General features: G+C 43.8%; 1 protein-coding gene across 1 annotated transcript; it reads left to right on the top strand.

Annotated features, from left to right (window-relative positions):
* Positions 1 to 555: 555 nt before the first annotated feature.
* LOC311147324 (differentially expressed in FDCP 6 homolog) lies at positions 556 to 20,557 on the top strand. The gene is made up of 10 exons (XM_084184011.1): positions 556 to 707; positions 13,501 to 13,641; positions 13,772 to 13,957; positions 14,683 to 14,910; positions 16,057 to 16,312; positions 16,468 to 16,766; positions 17,525 to 17,691; positions 18,316 to 18,514; positions 18,675 to 18,765; positions 19,351 to 20,557. Exons 1-10 carry the CDS (start codon positions 612 to 614, stop codon positions 19,545 to 19,547), a joined length of 1,860 nt encoding a protein of 619 aa, XP_084040137.1. The 5' UTR covers positions 556 to 611; the 3' UTR covers positions 19,548 to 20,557.
* The last annotated feature ends 3,140 nt before the right edge of the window (positions 20,558 to 23,697 follow it).

Genomic DNA, 23,697 nt, shown 5'->3' with positions numbered 1-23,697 from the left:
AATAAATTCATTAGGCCCTAATCTATTGATTTCACATGACTGGGCAGGGGCACTGTGGAGCTAGGCCCAGCCAATCAGAATGAGTTTTTCCCCACAGAAATACTCTTTACATGGTCTGTGGTTGTGAGGGGGTTTATGGTCCCTAGCACAAGGTGCACCTGTATAATGATCATGCTGTTTAATAAGGTTCTTGATATGCCACACCTGTCAGGTGGATGGATTATCTTGGCAAAGGATAAACGCTCACTAACAGGGATGTAAACAAATGTGTGCATAAAATTTGAGAGAAATAAGCTTTTTGTGCGTATGGATAATTTCGGGGATCTTTTGTTTCAGCTTATGAAACATAGGACCAACACTATACATGTTGCATTTTATATTTTTGTTCACTATATTAATGGGGTAAATCAGTCTCTTTTTATTGGACCCTTACACTACAGTGCCCCGCCAGCAGGTGGCGCAGCTGAGACTGACTGGGTTAGTAGTGCAGTCAGTCAGCACAGCAGGTCCCCACAGTCAAACCACTACTGGGTGTGGGTGGCTCAAGAGGCTGTCACAGCACGTATTGAGAGGAGGGAGAGAGAGAGAGAAAAAGTTATGCTGCTGCAGACATGGACCTACGCTCAGAGCTCCTCAAGTCTATTTGGTATGGTTTCACTGCTCTGGATCTAGAGAAGAGTGGGAAAGTGTCCAAGTCTCAACTCAAGGTGAGCACCTGGATTCATTTTAGCCAAAATAGATGTGGTTTTATGAAGGTTTTGACCCCATGTTTTAGGGGCACCTTCTTCTAACCAAGGCACCCTGCTCTCTCATTTCCAACCTCGTGAGAATCTTTATTGGGGTAACTGGAAGTATCCAATAATATATAGGAATCTGGATCAATAAAAATATACTTTTGACATTATAGATGATGAGCAGAACTAGTCCTGAATAACTTGATATCATTATTTATATGTTTGCTAGATGATATGTGGTAGTTTTTGTGCTGATCTTTATCTGATTATGTGTATTTCCTGGTTGAGAAAACTGTCATGGCACATGCTCTGTGTGTGACAAGTTATTAGCTGATTGTTTTAGTATTGTAATAGGGCTCGCAGTGGTAACTATATGTTTCCCATGGGGGGAGTACAACACTGATGGCAGTGTGTGAGCTGGAGAGTAACGGTTTGCTCTGCGCTTCTATGAATGGAAGCCCTCATCACCAAGTTGTGACCAGACTGGTCCATGATGTCACCACATGCAGTGCAATTGGTACTGTGGCACTGAGCATGACCAGAGAGCTGGTGAATAGAACATGTCACTGCATGCAGTGCAATTGGTGCTGTGGCACTGAGCATGACCAGAGAGCTGGTGAATAGAACATGTCACCACATCGCCATCTGTACTAAAGGTCACATACATCTACAGTGCTTATTGATACGAACCTGAGTGCCAGTGTGTTTGTGCTATCATGCCAACTCCCTGTCACTCATAGTCATACTGTTTGGCTTGACAATGAGCAATGGAGTTGGCATGATAGCACAAACAGACCTAGGACCGGGCTGTATTGTTACAACCTTATGCTGTAGAACTAGTCCCACCCTCCTCCATCGAGCTCCACATTTCAGCCATGTGCTCCTGGCCTGGCTTTCACTATCAGAACCTCGTGACTAGGCTTATCCCTGTCGGGCTGGCACTGGCAGACTCTGGTTTGGAGTATGGGCCATCTAGAGACCAGGGAGTCCGGTTCATAGAGGCTGAAGGTCACCAGGCCACGCAGGTCTTAGTGTCATTTTAAATTGAGAAATTATGTGACTAAACTGAACAAAAAGAAGAAGAAACTGTATTATGAAACTAATATAAATTATATAAAATATGATGGAAAAAAGCGTTTGGAGTACTTTAAATGAAATTGTGGGCAGAAAGACTAATTCAACTCCATCTTTTCTTGAATCAGAAGGCTCATTCATCATATGACCTTTTGATATTGCCAATTATTTTAATGACTATTTCATTGGCAAAGTGGGCAAACTAAAACAGGAAATGCCTACAACAAACTGTGAGCCAACGTATTCATGCATAAAATAGATAATAATGAAAGAAAAGCATGGTAATTTTGAATTCTGTAAAGTTAGTGTGGGAGTGATGGGAAAAGTATTGTTGTCCATCAATAATGAGAAACCACCTGGTATTGACAACTTAGCTGGAAAGCTACTGAGGATGGTAGCGGACTATATTGCCACTCCTGTTTGTCATATCTTTAATCTGAGCCTGGAGAAAAAAGTGTTTGTCCTCAGCCCTGGAGGGAAGTTAAAGTCAATCCGCTACCCAAGAATGGTAAGGTGCCCTTTACTGGTTCTAACATCGACCAATCAACTTGCTGCCGGCTCTTAGCGAACTTTTAGAAAAAAATATTTGAACAGATACAATGCTATTTCTCTGTGAACAAATTAACAACACACTTTCAGCATGATTATAGAGAAGGGCACTCAACATGGACTGCACTGACATAGGGCTGTTGTGGTGACCGTATTACTGCCACACCGGCGGTCACAAGTCATGAAGGCAGTCAAATTCCACGTGACCGTTTAGTCACGGTAATTAGGCTTCTCCAAGCTCTGATGCTGCTGCTGGTCATTAGTAGCCTACCAAACTTGCTAACTGCCTGGTACTCAGCACTCTATTGTCCCTCTAATCACTCTGACATCAATGCAAATGTATCGAAAATCTAATCAAACACTTCGTGAGAGCCCATGAGCTCATGTTGCACAACATTTCTATAGGCTATGCAATTGCGCGAGAAAACAGAGTGATGGTCACAACTAAAAAGAGGAGGATCCCATCAGCTTTCTATAGGCTAGGCCTACTATTTTTATTTCTCAACTTTCCTAATATTAAGCACATTGCTTCTCTTTACAACAGGAGCATAGCCTACCTGGCTGGCATGAAAATGAACCACGGGAAAAGCGTCCTCCATTCGCTATTTAAGTGCGTAGATGACATGTATTCTTTCCCACTGCCCCTGTTTTGATACAGGTGCATGATAATGGTCCATTCTAAATCAAAACAAATTTCACACATATATTATTTAGTATATATATAAAGACAAGATTAGATCAAGAATAGTCTGAAGGGTGACAATATTAGCCTATCACTTGTGAATGATGCCCAGCTGAAGAAACCATTTTTCTAAGCCTAGCCCATAGGCCTACAGTGTCTTGCGAAAGTATTCACCCCCCTTGGCATTTTTCCTATTTTGTTGCCTTACAACCTGGAATTAAAATGGATTTTTTGATTTACACAACATGCCTACCACATTTATTGTGAAACAAACTAGAAATAAGACAAAAAAACAGAACTTGAGCATGCATAACTATTCACCCCCCCAAAGTCAATACTTTGTAGAGCCACCTTTTGCAGCAATTACAGCTGCAAGTCTCTTGGGGTATGTCTCTATAAGCTTGGCACATCTAGCCACTGGGATTTTGCCCATTCTTTTTTTTATTTTTTTATTTCACCTTTATTTAACCAGGTAAGCCAGTTGAGAACAGGTTCTCATTTACAACTGCGACCTGGCCAAGATAAAGCAAAGTAGTGCAATAAAAACAACACAGAGTTACATATGGGGTAAAAAAAACATAAAGTCAGAAATACAACAGAAAATATATATACAGTGTGTGCAAATGTAGCAAGTTATGGAGGTAAGGCAATAAATAGGCTATAGTGCAGAATAATTACAATAGTATTAACACTGGAATGCTAGATGTGCAAGAGATGATGTGCAAATAGAGATACTGGGGTGCAAAAGAGCAAAATAAATAACAATATAGGGATGAGGTAGTTGGGTGGGCTAATTTCAGATGGGCTGTGTACAGGTGCAGTGATCGGTAAGGTGCTTTGACAACTGATGCTTAAAGTTATTGAGGGAGATAAGAGTCTCCAGCTTCAGAGATTTTTGCAATTCGTTCCAGTCATTGGCAGCAGAGAACTGGAAGGAATGGTGGCCAAAGGAGGTGTTGGCTTTGGGAATGACCAGTGAGATATACCTGCTGGAGCGCAGACTACGGGTGGGTGCTGCTATGGTGACCAATGAGCTAAGATAAGGCGGGGATTTGCCTAGCAAAACCTAAGCAAAACCCCTCCAGATGGGTTCCGCTGGTGTACAGCAATCTTTAAGTCATACCACAGATTCTCAATTGGATTGAGGTCTGGGCTTTGACTAGGCCATTCCAAGACATTTAAATGTTTCCCCTTAAACCACTTGAGTGTTGCTTTAGCAGTATGCTTAGGGTCATTGTCCTGCTGGAAAGTGAACCTGAAGGTAATTGGTTGCACCAGATCAGCTGGTAGAGCACGGCGCTTGTAACGCCAAGGTAGTGGGTTCGATCCCCGGGACCACCCATACACAAAAATGTATGCACGCATGACTGTAAGTCGCTTTGGATAAAAGCGTCTGCTAAATGGCATATTATATTATATTATTCATAGCAAAGGGGGTGAATACGTATGCACGCACCACTTTTCCGTTATTTATTTTGTATAATGTTTTTGAAACAAGTTCTTTTTTTCATTTCACTTCACCAATTTGGACTATTTTGTGTATGTCCATTACATGAAATCCAAATAAAAATCAATTTAAATTACAGGTTGTAATGCAACAAAATAGGAAAAATGCCAAGGGGGATGAATACTTTTGCAAGGCACTGTATATTTTTGATAAGGTTTGTATCACAACTAAAGTGGCCAAATAACTTCTTAAAATTAAGCATATTAATCCGCTTTACAAGGGGTGTAGAGCCTAACTGGATTACATAAACAGCACATGAGTTTCAAGTTTGGAGAAGATAATTTTCACCATAAAAATGCACCTTTATAATAAAGGCATTACATGCATAATTGCATTTGCGGTCACTTTTGATAATGGGGTTTTCCGCTAATGGAACATTCGCGCTTATAGCCTACTACCATGTGCGCATTGCTGTGCTTATAATGTGAAGAAATAGCCTAATAGTTTATCAACATTTTAAGCTAAACGTTCTGATCTGTTGCATCAGCCACGTTGCGTAAAAAAGATTTTTTGATGCTAGTGGTTGTATTAATTTGGGATCTATCGCATCCCACAACTGTCCCGGGCTATGTTTGGAATATTTATTTCTCGCACAGAATAGAATAGGTCGACTTTTATACTATGGGGGATAGTAGATTGACATAGGCTAGTGGTTTTGCTGTTCGTTAGGCCTACTCTTCTTGTTGGCTGACAAAAAGTAAATGTGGACAGTTCTTCCAATATCTTCAATATGCACCTCGGAATTGGATAAGGACGCACGCAGTTGCGTCCCCGATGTGTCTGTCTTCACTTGTAGCCTGTGAGAAAGACCTGATCATGTGATGGAGAGCCATGTGAGTGAGAGATGATTCGGGAACGTGCAGCACTCAGGGAGAAGGGCACAACGGCCACTGGCCGCAAAAGGCATGGATTTTTTTGGGGTGCATTACGGCCACACAAAGGGGATGCCGCTGTGAAATTCTAGGCATTATCAAGTGCTTGTCAAATTGTGAATGAGTGACTGATGTAGTGTGTACAGCCTTCGCAACAAACAAAGCAGAGCTCATGCCTTTCAAGCAACAGTTTTTTAGTCGCATTATGCAGCCTTACAATGTATTAAAAATCAAAAGATATAGCCCAATGTTTGTAGAACAACTAAAGTTACATTAGTAACTCTAAATTAAGCATATAGGAATACCTATTCGTTTGTTTACCGCTCAACACAGAATAGCTGCTTGTGCGCGCTCCCTCAAATCATTTGGAGAAAATATCCTTTCTATTTTATTCAGTTTTGTTCAATTGTATTCTTCATAATATAAAATAATGCCACGGAATTCTAAGCAAATTTTCACGTTCGTTGAGTGCAGGATTGGACCAAGGTGCAGCGTGGTATGCGTACATGTTCGTTTATTGAATAAACACTGAACAAAACAACAAAAGCAACGTAACGTGAAGTTCTACAGGCTAACATCAAACAAGCCAAACACACAGAAACAGAAACAAAACTAAAGGTAGGCAAAATGGCTACCTAAGTATGATCCCCAATCAGAGACAACGATCGACAGCTGCCTCTGACTGGGAACCACACCCGGCCAACATAGATCTGTAGATCTGTACATAGAATGTACACCCTGACCAAACCAACAAACAACAGGCATTAAAGGTCAGGGCGTGACAGTACCCCCCCCCAAAGGTGCGGACTCCGGCCGCAAAACCTAACTTAACAGGGGAGGGTCCGGGTGGGCATCTAGCCTCGGTGGCGGCTCCGGCTCCGGGCGTGACGTCCTCTCCCTTTCTGCCTTCCCGTTGCACCCCTGGTCCGGTCTGGACCTCGGCGCGATGCTTCCCCTCTCAGTCCTCCCACGATGCACCAAGCCCTGTCTGGACCCTGGTGTGGGAGGCCCCGACCCTGGAGAGGGGTTGACGTCTGGTTCTGGAGTGGAGCCGCTGACCGGAGCTGAACTGAACCCCGGTGGAGCGGACTGCTCTGACTCTGGACTGGAGCAGCTGACCGGGGCTGGACTAGGCACCGGTAGAGCAGACTGCTCTGGCACTGGAGTGGAGCCGCTGACCGGAGCTGAACTGGACCCCGGGGGAGCGGACTGCTCTGGCTCTGGACTGGAGCAGCTGACCAGAGCTGGACTGGGCAACGGTGGAGTGGACTGCTCTGGCACTGGAGTGGAGCCGCTGACCGGAGCTGGACTGGACACCAGTGGAGCGTACTGCTCTGGTACTGGAGTGGAGCAGCTGACCGGAGCTGGACTAGTCACCGTTGGAGCGGACTGCTCTGGCGCCAGCCGTACCGGGCTGAGGACACGCACCACTGGTTTGGTGCGAGGAGCAGGCACGGGCCGTGCCGGACTGGATACACGCACCACTGGTTTGGTGCGGGGAGCAGGTACGGGCCGTACAGGACTGGATACACGCACCACTGGTTTGGTGCGAGGAGCAGAAACGGGCCGTACCGAACTGGATACACGCACCACTGGTTTGGTGCGAGGAGCAGGTACGGGCCGTACCGGGCTGGGGAGGCGCACTGGCGACACAGTGCGTAGAACCGGCGCAGGATATACTGGACCGTGGAGGCGCACTGGAGGTCTGGAGCGTAAAGCTGGCACAACCCATCCTGGCTGGATGGCCACTTTCGCATGGCACGTGTGGGGCGCTGGCACAGGACGCACTGGGCTGTGAAGGCGCACTGGCGACACAGTGCGTATCTCCGCATAACCTGGTTCCACAATGAACACACGCTCCTTACAGCGAGTGCAGGTAGCTGGCTCTGCTAACCTCTGCTCTAACGACTGAGCTCTCTGCTGCTGGAGGGTTAATTCCTCTCTCAGCTTCTCTTGTTGCCTGGCCAGCTCCTCTCCCTGTGCAACCATTGACTCCTTCTCCCTAAGGGCCTCCTGCAGCGCCTCCTCTTGAAGGGAGCTCTCCTGCTCTATCTTCGCAATCAGCCCCCGTAAGGTGGTTGCCTCTTCTATCAGAGTGCTAATCTGCAGGTCTCTCCGAGCTTCCTGCTGCTTAGCCAACCACCCTGTGTGCCCCCCCCCCCCCCAAAAAAAAATTAATTATTGGGGTTGCCTCTCGGGCTTCTGTAGCGGTCGGCACCGTTGGCGTCGCCGTTGATCCTCTCCTATCTTGGCTTCTACCTTCGCCCAGGGTCCTTTACCAGCAAATATCTCCTCCCAAGACCACATCTTCCCCACCTGTGTCCAGGGTGTGCTGCTCCTGGGCACGCTGCTTGGTCCGTTGGTGGTGGGATCTTCTGTCACGCTCGTTGAGTACAGGATTGGACCAAGGTGCAGCGTGGTATGCGTACATGTTCGTTTATTGAATAAACACCGAACAAAACAACAAAAGCAACGTAACGTGAAGTTCTACAGGCTAACATCAAACAAGCCAAACACACAGAAACAAGTTCCCACAACTAAAGGTAGGCAAAATGGCTACCTAAGTATGACCCCCAATCAGAGACAACGATCGACAGCTGCCTCTGATTGGGAACCACACCCGGCAAACATAGATCTACAAACATAGAATGTACACCCAGACCAAACCAACAAGAAACAACAGGCATTAAAGATCAGGGCGTGACACAAATCTTGTCTGCTAAATGAACTAGTGTAGCCCACAGCCATTTGGCATAGCCAGATCAGGACCTAACATAAGGACAACTCAGAGTATGCTGTTCTGTTCTTCTGAAATAGACTACATTTTCTTCATATCATGCTTCTTTAGACCTGTCTAAAATAAATAATGGATTTATTGTGAAGGTGTAGGCTATATTACATGGATTTATTAGACTTTTTAAAATGTAGATGTTCCAAAGGTCCGCATCAGTGGCTTGTAGGCTATGTGTGGAAGCCAGGAGATGCTAAATGTGTTTATGTAATTATAATAAATTACAGTGGGACCGACAGTTATTTGCTTGACAATCACAGGCTGATGAAATTTCGTGACCGCCACAGCCCTACGCTGACACAATTGACTTATGATTGGCTAAAATAAATGGATAATAAGAAGATTGTGGGAGCTGTATTGTTAGAATTCAGTGCAGCCTTTGATATTATTGACCATAACCTGTTGTTGAAAATATTTAAGTGTTATTGCTTTACATCCGCTGCCATATCATGGGTGGGAGCTATCTATCCAATAGAACAGAGGGTTTTCTTTAATGGAAGCTTCTCTCATTTAAATAAATAATTTTAAAAAATGCAAGGCAGCTCTCTAAGGCCTGTGTGTCTATATACGCTGATGATTCAACATTATACACATCAGCAACCACAGCTAGTGAAATCACTGTAACCCTAAACAAAGAGTCGCGGTCTGTTTTGTAATGGGTGGCTCATAATAAACTAGTTCTGAACATACAGTACTATTTTTTATATTGTAGAATATAAGTGAAGACATCAAAACTATGAAATAACACATGGAATCATGTAGTAACCAAAAAAAGTGTTAAACAAATCAAAATATATTTTATATTTGAGATTCTTTAAATAGCCACCCTTTGCCTTGATGACAACTTTGCACACTCTTGGCATTCTCTCAACCAGCTTCCAACAGTCTTGAATGAGTTCCCACATATGCTGAGCACTTGTTGACTGCTTTTCCTTCACTCTGCGGTCCAACTCATCCCAAACCATCTCAATTGGGGTGAGGTCGGGTGATTGTGGAGGCCAGGTCATCTGATTAAGAACTCCATCACTCTCTTTCTTGGTCAAATAGCCCTTACACAGCATGGAGGTGTGTAGGGTCATTGTCCTGTTGAAAAACAAATGATAGTCCCACTAAGCCCAAACCAGATGGGATGGAGTATCGCTGCAGAATGTGGTGGTAGCCATGCTGGTTAAGTATGCCTTGAATTCTAAATGAATCACAGACAGTGTCACCAGCAAAGCACCCTCACACCATAACACCTCCTCGCTTTACGGTGGGAACTACACATGCGGAGATCATCCGTTCACCCACACCGCGTCTCATAAAGACATGGCGGTTTGAACCAAAAATCTCAAATTTGGAGTCCAGACCAAACGACACATTTCCACCGGTCTAATGTCCATTGCTCATGTTTCTTGGCCCAAGCAAGTCTCTTCTTCTTATTGGTGTCCTATAGTAATGGTTTCTTTGCAGCAATTTGACCATGAAGGCCTGATTCACACAGTCCCCTCTGAACAGTTGATGTTGAGATGTGTCTGTGACTTGAACTCTGTGAAGCATTTATTTGGGCTGCAATTTCTGAGGCTGGTAACTCTAATGAACTTATCCTCTGCAGCACAGGTAACTCTGGGTCTTCCATTCCTGTGGCGGTCCTCATGAGATGCAGTTTCATCATAGCCCTTGATGGTTTTTGCGACTGCACTTGAATAAACTTTCTTGACAAGTTCTTGACATTTTCAGTATTGACTGACCTTCATGTCTTAAAGTAATGATGGACTGTCGTTTCTCTTTGCTTATTTGAGCTGTTCTTGCCATAATATGGACTTGGTCTTTTATCAAATAGGGCTATCTTCTGTATACCCCCCCTACCTTGTCACAACACAACTAATTGGCTCAAACGCATTAAGAAGGAAATCAATCCCACAAATGACTTTTTAAGAAGGCACACCTGTTCATTGAAATGCATTCCAGGTGACTACCTCATGAAGCTGGTTGACAGAATGCCAAGAGTGTGCAAAGTTGTCATCAAGGCAAAGGGTGGCTATTTGAAGAATCACAAATATTAAATATACTTTGATTTGTTTAATACTTTTTTTGGTTACTACATGATTCCATATGTGTTATTTCATAGTTTTGATGACTATTATTCTACAATGTAATTATTATTATTTTTTAAATAAAAACCCTTGAATGAGTAGGTGTGTCCAAACTTTTGACTGGTAGTGTCTCTAAAACTGAAGGCATTGGGCATTGTATTTGGTACAAATCATTCCCAAAGGTATAGACCTCAGCTGAATCTGGTAATGAATGATGTGGCTGTTGAGCAAGTTGAGGAGACTAAACTTCTTGGTGTCACCGGAGACTGTAAAGTGTCATGGTCAATGCATATTGATTCAATTGTTGTGAAGATGGGGAGAGGTCTGTCTGTGAAAAATATATTTTTTTAACACCGCAGTTGACCAAACAAGTCCTGCAAGCTCTAGTTTTACCTAATCATCTTTATTACCTGATGATGTTATCATGTGCTGCAACGAAGGACCTAGAAATGCTGCATCTGGCCCAGAACAGAGCAACACGTCTTGCCCTTCAATGTACACAGAGGGCTAATGTCGACTGTATGCATGTCAGTCTCTCTTGGCTCAAAGTAGAAGAGAGATTGACTGCATTAATTCTTGTTTTTGTGAGAAATATTGTGTCAAATTCAAACTTGTCTGTATCATCAACTTACATATAGCTCTGACAGACATATTTACCCCACCAGACACAGTATTATGTAGAGCCGTGATCACATGGAACTCCCTCCCATCTCAAATTACTCAAGCAAACAGCAGAATTTCATTTAAAAAATAAAAATAAAACAACACCTCTCCCCTGTCTGACCTAAATAACCCATAGGCATATGTATATGTACCTATGTACAGTTGAAGTCGGAAGTTTACATACACTTAGGTTGGAGTCATTAAAACTCGTTTTTCAACCACTCCACAAATTTCTTGTTAACAAATTATGGTTTTGGCAAGTCGGTTAGGACATCTACTTTGTGCATGACACAAGTCATTTTTCCAACAATTGTTTACAGACAGATTATTTCACTTATAATTCACTGTATCACAATTCCAGTGTGTCAGAAGTTTACATAAACTAAGTTGACTGCGCCTTTAAACAGCTTGGGAAATTCCAGAAAATTATGTCATGGCTTTAGAAGCTTCTGATAACATAATTTGAGTCAATTGAAGGTGTATCTGTGGATGTATTTCAAGGCCTACCTTCAAACTCAGTGCCTCTTTGCTTGAGATCATGGGAAAATCACAAAAAATCTGCCAAGGCCTCAGAAAAGAAATTGTAGACCTCCACATGTCTGGTTCATTCTAGGGAGCAATTTCCAAACGCCTGAAGGTACCACATTCATCTGTACAAACAATAGTACGCAAGTATAAACACCATGGGACCACACAGCCGTTATACCGCTCAGGAAGGAGACGCGTTCTTTCTCCTAGAGATTAACGTACTTTGGTGCGAAAAGTGCAAATCAATCCCAGAACAACAGCAAAGGACCTTGTGAAGATGCTGGAGGAAACAGATACAAAAGTATCTATATCCACAGTAAAACGAGTCCTATATCGACATAACCTGAAATGCCGCTCAGCAAGGAAGAAGCCACTGCTCCAAAACTGCCATAAAAAAGCCAGACTACGGTTTGCAACTGCACATGGGGAGAAAGATCGTACTTTTTGGAGAAATATCCTCCGGTCTGATGAAACAAAAATAGAACTGTTCGGCCATAATGACCATCGTTATGTTTGGAGGAAAAGGGGATGGCTTGCAAGCCGAAGAACACCATCCCAACCGTGAAGCACGGGGGTGGCAGCATCATGCTGTTGTGGTGCTTTGTTGCAGGAGGGACTGGTCCACTTCACAAAATAGATGGCATCATGAGGAAGGAAAATTATGTGGATATATTGAAGCAACATCTCAAGACATCAGTCAGGAAGTTAAAGCTTGGTCGCAAATGGGTCTTCCAAATGGACAATGACCCAAAGCATACTTCCAAAGTTGTGGCAAAATGGCTTAAGGACAACAAAGTCAAGGTATTGGAGTGGCCATCACAAAGCCCTGACCTCAATCCTATAGAAGATTTGTGGGCAGAACTGAAAAAGCTTGTGCGAGCAAGGAGGCCTACAAACCTGACTCAGTTACACCAGCTCTGTCAGGAGGAATGGGCCAAAATTCACCAAACTTATTGTGGGAAGCTTGTGGAAGGCTACCTGAAACGTTTGACCCAAGTTAAACAATTTAAAGGCAATGCTATCAAATACTATTTGAGTGTATGTAAACTTCTGACCCACTGGGAATGTGATGAAATTAATAAAAGCTGAAATAAATAATTCTCTCTACTATTATTCTGACATTTCACATTCTTAAAATAAAGTGGTGATCCTAACTGACCTAAGACAGGATATTTTTTACTAAGATTAAATGTCAGGAATTGTGAAAAACTGAGTTTAAATGTATTTGGCTAAGGTGTATGTAAACTTCAGACTTCAACTGTATGTGTGTAACTGTCCAGAGGACCCTTTTTGTTTCCATTGTTCTTATTGTAAATGTGTGTAGTTCAGTCCTTGAGCTGTTCTTGGCTACTGCTGTTCTGTATTATGTCATGTTTTGTGTGGACCCCAGGAAGAGTAGCTGCTGCTTCAGAAACAGATAATGGGGGTCCCAATAGAATACTTGGTTCAGTTGTGAGAAGAGGCGTGAGGGAGGAGAGGAGGAGGACAGGATGTGGTGATGATGTGTCAGAAGACGGAGGCTGGGTTCTACACTCGTTTACTGAGTCTCTCTCAAAAGATGCTAGATATCTCTCAACTTCTATTTCAGTAAGGTCCAGTAATTTATTAAGGATGCTCTCATGAAAAACAATAATAATCTTTGTAGAAGGTGTAAATGGCGGTTGGAACGTTGTTGTGTGCACACGAGAAGCTCTCTTGAAGTAACCCAAGAGATATTTGTCTGAGTAAATCAAACATGCCTGGTCAGCAGTTTCAATATATACTTCTCCTGTATTCCGACGTGACGCGTACATTAAACACGGTTCTTCGCATTTCCTCTAAGACTAAAATACTGGAATGATTCAACTTTTGTTTTTCAGTTCCTTCATAAACCGTCAAAGTATTTAATGTTTTTTCTGTCTGACAGAGACAAGAAGACTGTACAAGGTTTATAAACGGATCTTAGCCAGATATTAATATTGACGTCTGTTACGTTCAGTATTTGTTCAAACTCATCCATATCTACCTGTTGTCCACGTGTTTTAGGTTCTGTCCCATAACCTGTGTACGGTTCTGTCCATCCCCCACGACCCAGTGGCTCTGGAAGAACACTTCAGGGACGATGACGATGGACCAGTCTCCAGCCAGGGGTACATGCCTTACCTCAACAAATACATACTGGACAAGGTAATGACATGCACGCAGACACACCCTAGTTTGATTTATAAACATGGTACTGTACCATCATGGCAATAGCTGAGTTGTTGTTTTTGTTAGTCTCACTCAACGTTGTGTGTATTATGCTTCCTGCACACAGGTAGAAGAAGGCTGTTTTGTCAAGGAACAAGTAGATGAGCTTTGCTGGACTCTCACTGCTAAGAAAAACTACAAGCCGGGGAAGGACAATAAGAACGTGTTGCCAGGGAAAGATGCCTTTAGTCTCTGGTGCCTGTTTAACTTTTTGTCGGAGGACAAATACCCTCTGGTTATGGTCCCAGACGAGGTGAGTTCACCTTCACCATCCTGTTCTAGTATTTACCTGCCAAACCTCTGAAAAAATAACAAACGTGATCCAGGGGTGTTTCTTTGCCCACTGAATGCTGTGTGTCTCTATGTGCAGTAAATGTGGGCTTGCATGTCACATAACTTCTGGTTTCCTGTCTGTTTTTCACAACCACTGTTGTTGCTGTGATAAGCTCCAGGCTGCTTTTAGAGCAGGGCACAGTGCCTCTGCGTGAGAACCAGCAGTCAAGGTTGTTTCACTAAAAACAAAATGGAGGAGGTTACCTTATCAATAAAAAACAATACATTTCACTGGTGGCAAAACAAGTGAAAGGCAACCATTCTCACCACAATATACATTTCAATGTCTTTTAATACGCCAAATATATGCCACCTCCCGAGTGGTGCAGTGCTAGCTGTGCCACTAGAGATCCTGGTTCGAATCCAGGCTCTGTCGTAGCCGGCCGCGACCGGGAGACCCATGGGGCGGCGCACAATTGGCCCAGGGTGGGGTAGGGAATGGCCGGCAGGGATGTAGCTCAGTTGGTAGAGCATGGCGTTTTGCAACGCCAGGGTTGTGGGTTCGTTTCCCACGGGGGGCCAGTATGAAAAATAAAACAAATAAAAAATAATGTATGCACTCACTAACTGTAAGTCGCTCTGGATAAGAGCGTCTGCTAAATGACTAAAATGTAAATATTTGTGTTCCACACTTTATTTGTTCAGGTGGAATACCTGCTCAAGAAGATGTGCATGGCCATGAGTGTTGAGCTCAACTGTGTGGAGCTGGAGGACTTTATCTCCAAGGATACAGTGCAGCAGAATGGTTTCACCGTCTGGTCCTTCCTGGAGATGATGAACTCTGGGAAGGTAACTAGAGGCATGGACCAGGAAATCACCAGCATGGCCATAGAGGAGGTGTACAGGGAGATAGTTGGTGATGTCCTCAAAGAGGTATGCTACCTGAAAACTACCGAACAGTAGAGCAGTATGGTCTGTCTGTCTCTCAGCCCATCCCAAATCGCTCCCTATCCCTCCAGCTTGGCCCTAAAATTTCTATGTTAGCACGTTTGAAGGGATATGTACACTCAGTTGGCCAGTTTATTAGGTACACCACCCCGTTCATGAAAATGGTTCGCTCCTACAGACAGTGAGTCATGTGGCCGTGGCTTGCTATATAAAGCAGGCAGACAGGCATTGAGGCATTCAGTTACTGTTCGATTGAATGTTAGAATGGGATAAACGAGTGACCTAAGCAACTTTGAGCGTGGTATGATCGTCGGTGCCAGACGCTCCGGTTATAGTAACTCAGAAACGGCCGGCCTCCTGGGCTTTTCACGCAAGACAGTGTCTAGGGTTTACCGAGAATAGTGCGACAAACAAAAAACATCCAGTCAGCGGCAGTCCTGTGGGCGAAAACAGCTCGTTGATGAGAGAGGTTGAAGGAGAATGGCAAGAATCGTGCAAGCTAACAGGTGGGCCATAAACAGGCAAATAACGGCGCAGTACAACAGTGGTGTACAGAACGGAATCTTGGAATGCACAACTCGTCGGTCCTCGTCATGAATGGACCTATTGTAGCAGACGACCACACCGGGTTCCACTCCTATCAGCTAAAAACAAGAAGAAGCGGCTCCAGTGGACACGCGATCACCAACACTGGACAATTGACGAGTGGAAAAACATTGTCTGGTCCGACGAATCTCAGTTCCTGTTGCGTCATGATGATGGCAGAGTCAGGATTTGGCGTAAGGAGCATGAGTCCATGGACCCATCCTGCCTGGTGTCAACGGTACAGGCTGGTGGCGGTAGTGTAATGGTGTGGGGAATGTTTTCCTGGCACACGTTAGGTCCCTTGATACCGATTGAGCAACGTTTAATTCAGACTGATCTGGAGGCAAAGGGGGGTCCGACCCGGTACTAGAATAAACTGTCAACTGAGTGTATAAGCTGTGTAGTGATGGAACTTCCACCATATTGCTGCCACCACCTTAAATATTTGCAAACACTGGTAAGGGCAAAAGGGGTTGTGTCAGTGATTTGTTGTTCTATGTCAATAATGTGTGTGTTGATGTTATGTGTTGACTTTGTTGCCTCCAGGGGTATCTTTGGAAGAAGGGTCAGCTGAGGAGGAACTGGAAGGAGCGCTGGTTTACCCTGAAGCCCAGTACCCTGGCCTACTACACCAGCGAGGACCGCAAGGAGCGCCAGGGAAACATCCCTCTGGACGGGGACTGCTGTGTGGAGGTGCTGCCAGACAGAGATGGGAAGAGGTGTATGTTCTGTCTGAAAACTCTCTCCAAGACCTACGAGATGAGTGCCTCAGACACCAAGCAGAGACAGGAATGGACTGCAGGTCTGTGGGGCATGTTCTTCTACTCAGTGATCCCTCCCATCAATAATGCATTCAGTCCCAATAGACTTCAGGCTCCTCTAAGAGTCAAGATATAATGTGAATCCTGTGTGGAAATACTATTGTACAACTTGTGACATCCTTCTCCCTCCCCACAGCCATTCAGACAGCCATCCGTCTACACACTGAAGGGAAGACCTCTCTCCACAAGGACCTGAAGCTGAAGAGGAGGGAGCAGCGGGAACAGCGGGAGAGGAGGCGGCTGGCCAAGGAGGAGGAGCTGCAACGTTTTCGGGCCCTCCAGGAGGAGAAGGAGCGTAAACTGGCCGAGCTGGAGCTCCTGAAGGAGGCACAGAGGCAGGCGCAGGCTCTCCTGGAGCAGGACGAGATGAGGAGGCGTCAGCAGCACGAGGAGATGCAGCAGGCCCTGGAGGTGCAGCTCCGCGAGGCAGAGGAGGTGAAGACTTGGAGAGGGAGATGATGGAAAAGAAGCGATAACAGAAGGAGGGAGTAGTGAGGACAGAGAGGAGGGAACGATGGAAGGAGGGAGTAGGGAGGACAGAGAGGGAGGGAGGGAGGGAGAGGAGGGAAGGAGGGAGTAGGGAGTGGTGAGGACAGAGGAGGAGGGAAGGAGGGAGTAGTGAGGACAGGGAGGGAGAGGAGGGAGGGAGAGGAGGGAAGGAGGGATGAGTGAGGACTGATAGGGAGGAGTGGCGGGAAGGAGGGAGGCGGTGAGGACAGAGAGGGAGGGAGGGGAGGGAAGGAGGGAGTAGTGAGGGAGGGAAGGAGAGAGTAGTGAGGGAGAGAGAGGATGGGAGTAGTGAGGACCGAGAGAGAGGGAGAGAAGGAGGGAGTAGTGAGGACAGAGAGGGAGGATGGAGGGAAGGAGAAAGGCGGTGAGGACGGAGAGGAGGGAGGGAGGGAGTAGTAAGGAGGGAGTAGTGAGGACAGAGAGGGAGGATGGAGGGAGTAGTAAGGACTATGGTTATGAGCCAAATAACCTTTATTTGGCACTATATAGAACCATCTGTTTTTAGTGTGTGCTTACTTGTGTGAAGGAGAAGGGTGGAGGGTGGCGGTTTTATTGTGTGTACTGTGGTGGATGGTTGTTGCAGATTTAGAGTGGGTGACAGGGTGTATGGTAGCAATGTTAATGCTGATCACGATGCGCTGGGCAAGGTGTCTAGATCTTCCATGCTGTGTGTCTCTCTCCAGTCGCGGGCCAGCATGCAGGCAGAGATGATTCTGAAGGAGGAGGAGGCAGAGCGGCAGAGGAAGAGGATCAAGGAGCTGGAGGGGATGCAGACCAGTCTGGAGGAGGCCTTGCACCTGGAGATCAAGGCCAGACAGGACGAAGAGGTCTTTCGATATGCACAGACTGGGTAGGGTGCTGCACACACACACACACACACACACACAGTATTCTTCTTCAAACGTATTCACTTACATAGACACATGTTCAGGTAGGGCTAGCAGTCCGTCATGTGGAAAAGCATCCACTTAGCATGTAAAAGCTGCATGTCTATTTACTGAGCACAGCACACCACAGAGAGACAGATGGTGTTGAGAAGTCGAACATTGTTGAAGGGAGGCTGTTGCGTTAGTGAGGTTCCTGAGGAAGTTGAGTTTTTAACAGAGGAAGTTGTCTAGCTACAATCTGTAGGATATGTTGACAGGGTGTGCATGGGCTCTGTCTCAATCTTGCATACAAAATAAAGAAATGATCCTTCGATTAATTTCCTTACTGGCTGTGAGCACTGCAAATAATACAAAGTGTGAAGTTCCCTGCTTGTCAAAGCTCACAAAGAATCTCAGACATGGCAAAGATATCATAAAACACATAGGCTCGTACATGCTTGTAACAACTTATACTTGTTGGGTTTAAATACAGTGTTACCGAATTCTTTCTAAGTCTCCAGCAAATCATGCTATATTTACTGACTACTGTATGCCCTGTGTGGTTTTACCTGCCATGTTTCTAAAAACCTTGAATCTGTATTGGCCAGTCTGCTGTCTGAGGAGGAGGAGAAGATGAAGGCCCTGATGTCCCTCCAGGATGAGCAGGAGGAGTACATCCGGAAGACCCAGAGAGAGAAGCAGGAGCTGAGGCAGGAGATGGAGAACAAGTCCCGGGCTCTGGAGGAGGCCCAGCGGCAGCTGGAGGAGGTCAGGGCCAACCGACACCGGGTCGACCAGGACGTTGTGGTGAGTAGCCTAACACTATCAACACACTGACTACTTCCCTTCACACCAACACTGGATATTTAGATTGACGTTAGTGTTGATAATAAAGACCAATGTGATTAACAGTAGAGCCTTATTTATATCTGTTGCGTATGTTTCAATTTCCCTTGTGTCCTGATAGGCTGCCCAAAGGAAGCTTCGCCAGGCCAGCACCAATGTCAAACACTGGAATGTTCAGATGAACCGGCTGATGCGTCCAATTGGACCAGGAGGTATGTCACACACATTGAAATGTTGCCATTTTCCCAAGTGTTCAGCATTGTGTCATTTAATTAGGTCACTTGAGTGGGTGCACATTTCCTGGTGGTTTGGCATTTAACTGTGCACAAAGAGCAGGTAACGAAGAAGAGATGCGATGTTGAGACCTACTGTACAGTAGTAGGTGTATGCTAAAGGTCTTGAGAAGTGTCACTCACTCTCTGCGGTTGCAGCTAGGTTTTGACAACCTGATTTTAGTATACTTATTTCCTCAAACATAGTGTTGATAAGACGTACTAGTGCATTTCTATTTTATTCATCATAATCATATTTTATACTGTAAACCCGTGGCTCTAGCGTCCCTCTTCTATATTTGACACAGTAGCTTCAAACCTAATGGAAACTAAGGTACACTGATGATTTAGCTGCCAACAACCGCTGTTCTCTTCCATAACAAGATGACTATGTCAGATTCACCAATCATCACTTATGAGTAATTTACCAAGATATACTTTGTTACAAAAACCGTACAGTAGACGAAATGTTTGTGTTTTTCTGTATCCCGTTCTTGCTTTAATGGTCCCATTGTTTCCTTTCAGAGAAGAGATCTTCTGGAGGTTCGTTCTCCAGTTTCCAGATGCCGTCTCAGAGAGATCCCGGCCTGCGTCTGAGACAGCGGTCAGAGGCGCAGGATGAGGAGAGCAAGGAGAATGTGGACAGCAGTGGTGCAGGGTCAGGCTGTGGAGGAGAGAGACGTCTCTCACAGGCCTCTAATGGAGGCATGGACATCCAGTGAGAGGAAATGGTTCTCCTCCTCTAGAAGGAACAACTGTGTCACCAACTGTGTGTTTCATTAGTGGTTTTGTAATGGAAAAGGTGGAAAAGACTTGGAGCGAGTATGAATTCATCTTTTAGGTGGCGTCAATGTGAACGTTCTGTCTAGCTGTTGGAAAAGCATGGATGGGATAAAGGAATCATCAAGATACGTGGCATTAGTCATTTAAATGTTTTTCTCCCACCAAGTTGGTAGTAAACAATTAGACGCATCGTTGGTAGTCAATGTATTATAACAATAGTATTCCATCACAGCATCTCACGGTATGTTGATAACAAGTCTCCATGTTTTAATGAAGAACAGAATAACCACAAGTGTTTTTGTTTGTTGAGAATTTATTCTCAAAAGATCACAAGATGAAGATGGCTTTCCTCTCACAAAATGAATTCTGTAAATATATTTACTAAATGTGTTGGAATATAGTTTTGCTCTTACATTTACATTTACATTTACATCATTTAGCAGATGCTCTTATCCAGAGCGACTTACAAATTGGTGCATTCAACTTATGATAGCATTCAACGCTTCTCTCCCTCTTTGTAATGTCAGACAGACATGCAGACAGACAGGTGGGCAGACAGGCGGCCAGACAGACAGTTGGGCAGACAGGCGGCCAGACAGACAGTTGTATTAATAAATGGGTACAGTATGAAAACAGAGAAGACTGAGTTGTAGAGTGGAAACTAATGCAAACAGCTTCTGTGGTCTCTCTATTTCCTGTTTCCGCAGTCAGTTTAAACTATATGTAGAGATGTAGGCTCGGGGGGCCAGGTGCGTGCCTGTGGTGTGTGTGTAAAGTAAACTATCCAATCCTTGCATCTTTTCAGTGTTGTTTGACGAAATTAAGAACTAATTCAAGGTATTATCCTGCTTTTTTTATACTGAATAATTTAATGGATGTGACAAGTATTCACCCCCCTTGGCATTTTTCTTATTTTGACAACCTGGAATTAAAATAGATTTTTTGGGTGGTTGTATCATTTGATTTACAGAACATGCCTACCACTTTGAAGATGCAAAATATTTTTTTATTGTGAAAAAAACAAGAAATAAGACAAAAAAACAGAACTTGAGTGTGCATAACTATTCACCCCCCCCAAAGTCAATACTTTGTAGAGCCACCTTTTGCAGCAATTACAGCTGCAAGTCTCTTGGGGTATGTCTCTATAAGCTTGGCACATCTAGCCACTGGGATTTTGCCCATTCTTCAAGGCAAAACTCCTCCAACTCCTTCAAGTTGGATGGGTTCCGTTGGTTTACAGCAATCTTTAAATCATACCACAGATTCTCAATTGGATTGAGGACTGGGCTTTGACTAGGCCATTCCAAGACATTTAAACCACTCAAGTGTTGCTTTAGCAGTATGCTTAGGGTCATTGTCCTGCTTGAAGGTGAACCTCCGTCCCAGTCTCAAATCTCTGGAAGACTGAAACAGGTTTCCCTCAAGAATTTCCCTGTATTTAGCGCCATCCATCATTCCCTCAATTCTGACCAGTTTCCCAGTTCCTACCGATGAAAAACATCCCCACAGCATGATGCTGCCACCACCATGCTTCACTGTGGGGATGGTGTTCTCGGGGTGATGAGAGGTGTTGGGTTTGTACCAGACATAGCGTTTTCCTTGATGGCCAAAAAGCTAAATTTTAGTCTCATCTGACCAGAGTACCTTCTTCCATATGTTTGGGGAGTCTCCCACATGCCTTTTGGCGAACACCAAACGTGTTTGCTTATTTTTTTCTTGAAGCAATGGCTTTTTTCTGGCCACTCTTCCATAAAGGCCAGCTCTGTGGAGTGTACGGCTTAAAGTGGTCCTATGGACAGATACTCCAATCTCCGCTGTGGAGCTTTGCAGCTCCTTCAGGGTTATCTTTGGTCTCTTTATTGCCTCTCTGATTAATGCCCTCCTTGCCTGGTCCGTGAGTTTTGGTGGGCGGCCCTCTCTTGGCAGGTTTGTTGTGATGCCATATTCTTTCCATTTTTTTATAATGGATTTAATGGTGCTCCGTGGGATGTTTAAAGTTTCGGATATTTTTTTATAACCCAACCCTGATCTGTACTTCTCCACAACTTTGTCCCTGACCTGTTTGGAGAGCTCCTGTGTCTTCATGGTGCCGCTTGCTTGGTGATGCCCCTTGCTTAGTGGTGTTGCAGACTCTGGGGCCTTTCAGAACAGGTGTATATATACTGAGATCATGTGACAGATCATGTGAAACTTAGATTGCACACAGGTGGACTTTATTTAACTAATTATGTGACTTGTGAAGGTAATTGGTTGCACCAGATCTTATTTAGGGGCTTCATAGCAGGCACCACTTTTCTGTTATTTTTTATTTATATTTTTTTGAAACAAGTTATTTTTTTCATTCCACTTCACCAATTTGGACTATTTTGTGTATGTCCATTACATAAAATCCTAATAAAAATCAATTTAAATTACAGGTTGTAATGCAACAAAATAGGAAAAACGCAGAGGGATGAATACTTTTGCAAGGCACTGTATCAAAAATGTGTTAACAGAGACACCTTCTGACCAAAAAGGACAATTACAGGAGAGCTGTATTGCAAATGCAACTATACAATAATACAGTGGATACGACGCTACTGACACCCTTGATAAAGATGAGCAATAATGACTGTATAAAATAAATTATTCAAATACTGAGCTTTATTGTATGCTAATACAATTGCTCAGAGAAAGAGATTTTGTTTAACAATTAATTGAAAAAAAATCTGAGGTAGGCATTACAATTATTGACACCCCTAAAGATTCTTATTAATAAAGCAGTCAAAAGTTTGGTATTTGGTTCAACGATTCTACCCCCAAGACATGCTAACGGTAATGGTGAAAGGTTAGCATTTCTTGGTGGTATGATCTTTGACCCTCTGTAACTTTCGAACTCATCATTATTCACGATTCATTCAGGATTATTCGTAATCATGGGAGCATCCACATTTATGTCGAAGTGTTTAGAAACATATTATATTCTTATTTACAATCAAATTGACTACAACATGACACAATACATTATTTACCATTCATTTCTATTAGGAACAAAATAATCTGAAACACAACCTAAACAAACTGCAAATACATCCAACAAGTTTGTAGAGTCATTGCGTGTTTGGAATATGGGACCAAATACTAAACTTTCGACTACTTTATTTACTGAACAGAAGTATAAATGCAACATGCAACAATTTCAAAGATTTTTACTGAGTTACAGTTCATGTAAGGAAATCAGTCAATTGAAATACATTCATTAGGCCCTAATCTATGGATTTCAAATGACACTGCCAAATTCTCTAAAACAACGTTGGAGGCGGCTTATGATAGAGAAGTGAACATTCAATTATTTGGCAACAGCTCTGGTGGACATTCCTTCAGTCAGCATGCGAATTGCGCGCTTCCTCAAAACGTGAGACATCTGTGGCATTGTGTTGTGTGACAAAACTGCACATTTTAGAGTGGCCTTTTATTGTCCCCAGCACAAGGTACACCTGTGTAATGATCATGCTGTTTAATTAGCTTCTTGATATGCCACACCTGTCAGGTGGATGGATTATCGTGACAAATGAGAAATGCTAATTAACAGGGATGTAAACAAATTTGTGCACAAAATGTAAGAGAAATAAGCTTGTTGTGTGTATTGAATCATTCTGGGATCTTTTGTTTCAGCTCATGAAACATGGGACCAAGACTTTACATGTTGTGTTTATTATTATTTTTATTATTTTTATTCGTTTTTTTTTTTTTTTTTTTTTTTGTATAAGAATCTTTAGGGGTGTTAATAATTTCAGACCCCACTGTCCCTGTATAAGATGTCTATGAAAACAGTGGCATCATCCCACCATATGAAATGGCAATGGCACATCATCATCAACCTCATCCTCATATCAATTTACATGGCATTGTTATTATTTCTAAGAAGCCCTGAAAATAGAAGTAAAATCTGAAAGTGGAAGCTCATCAGTATAGACGAAATTGGAGGATTGGGGGATAAAAACTCGGCGATAGGATTGTATTGGGAAATATTAACTTTTTGAGGACAGCTCCACCACGGTCAAAACTCACAATCGAAATGTAAACGTAACCCCGGACCCGGGAGGGGGG

The sequence above is a fragment of the Coregonus lavaretus genome (genome assembly GCF_964263955.1).
Source record: "Coregonus lavaretus genome assembly, chromosome: 20".
NCBI lineage: Eukaryota > Metazoa > Chordata > Actinopteri > Salmoniformes > Salmonidae > Coregonus > Coregonus lavaretus.
The sequence above is the reverse complement of the archived record's forward strand: the minus strand, read 5'-3'. Positions and strand labels throughout refer to the sequence as shown.

What these genes read in the sequence shown, in the direction of transcription:
- LOC311147324 (XM_084184011.1), top strand. Translation starts at nt 612, where the DNA reads ATGGACCTACGCTCAGAGCTCCTCAAGTCTATTTGGTATGGTTTCACT. An exon ending in TTTCGATATGCACAGACTGG is followed by an intron (nt 17,692 to 18,315) that starts GTAGGGTGCTGC and finishes TGTATTGGCCAG; the next exon opens with TCTGCTGTCTGAGGAGGAGG. An exon ending in GCGTCCAATTGGACCAGGAG is followed by an intron (nt 18,766 to 19,350) that starts GTATGTCACACA and finishes GTTTCCTTTCAG; the next exon opens with AGAAGAGATCTTCTGGAGGT.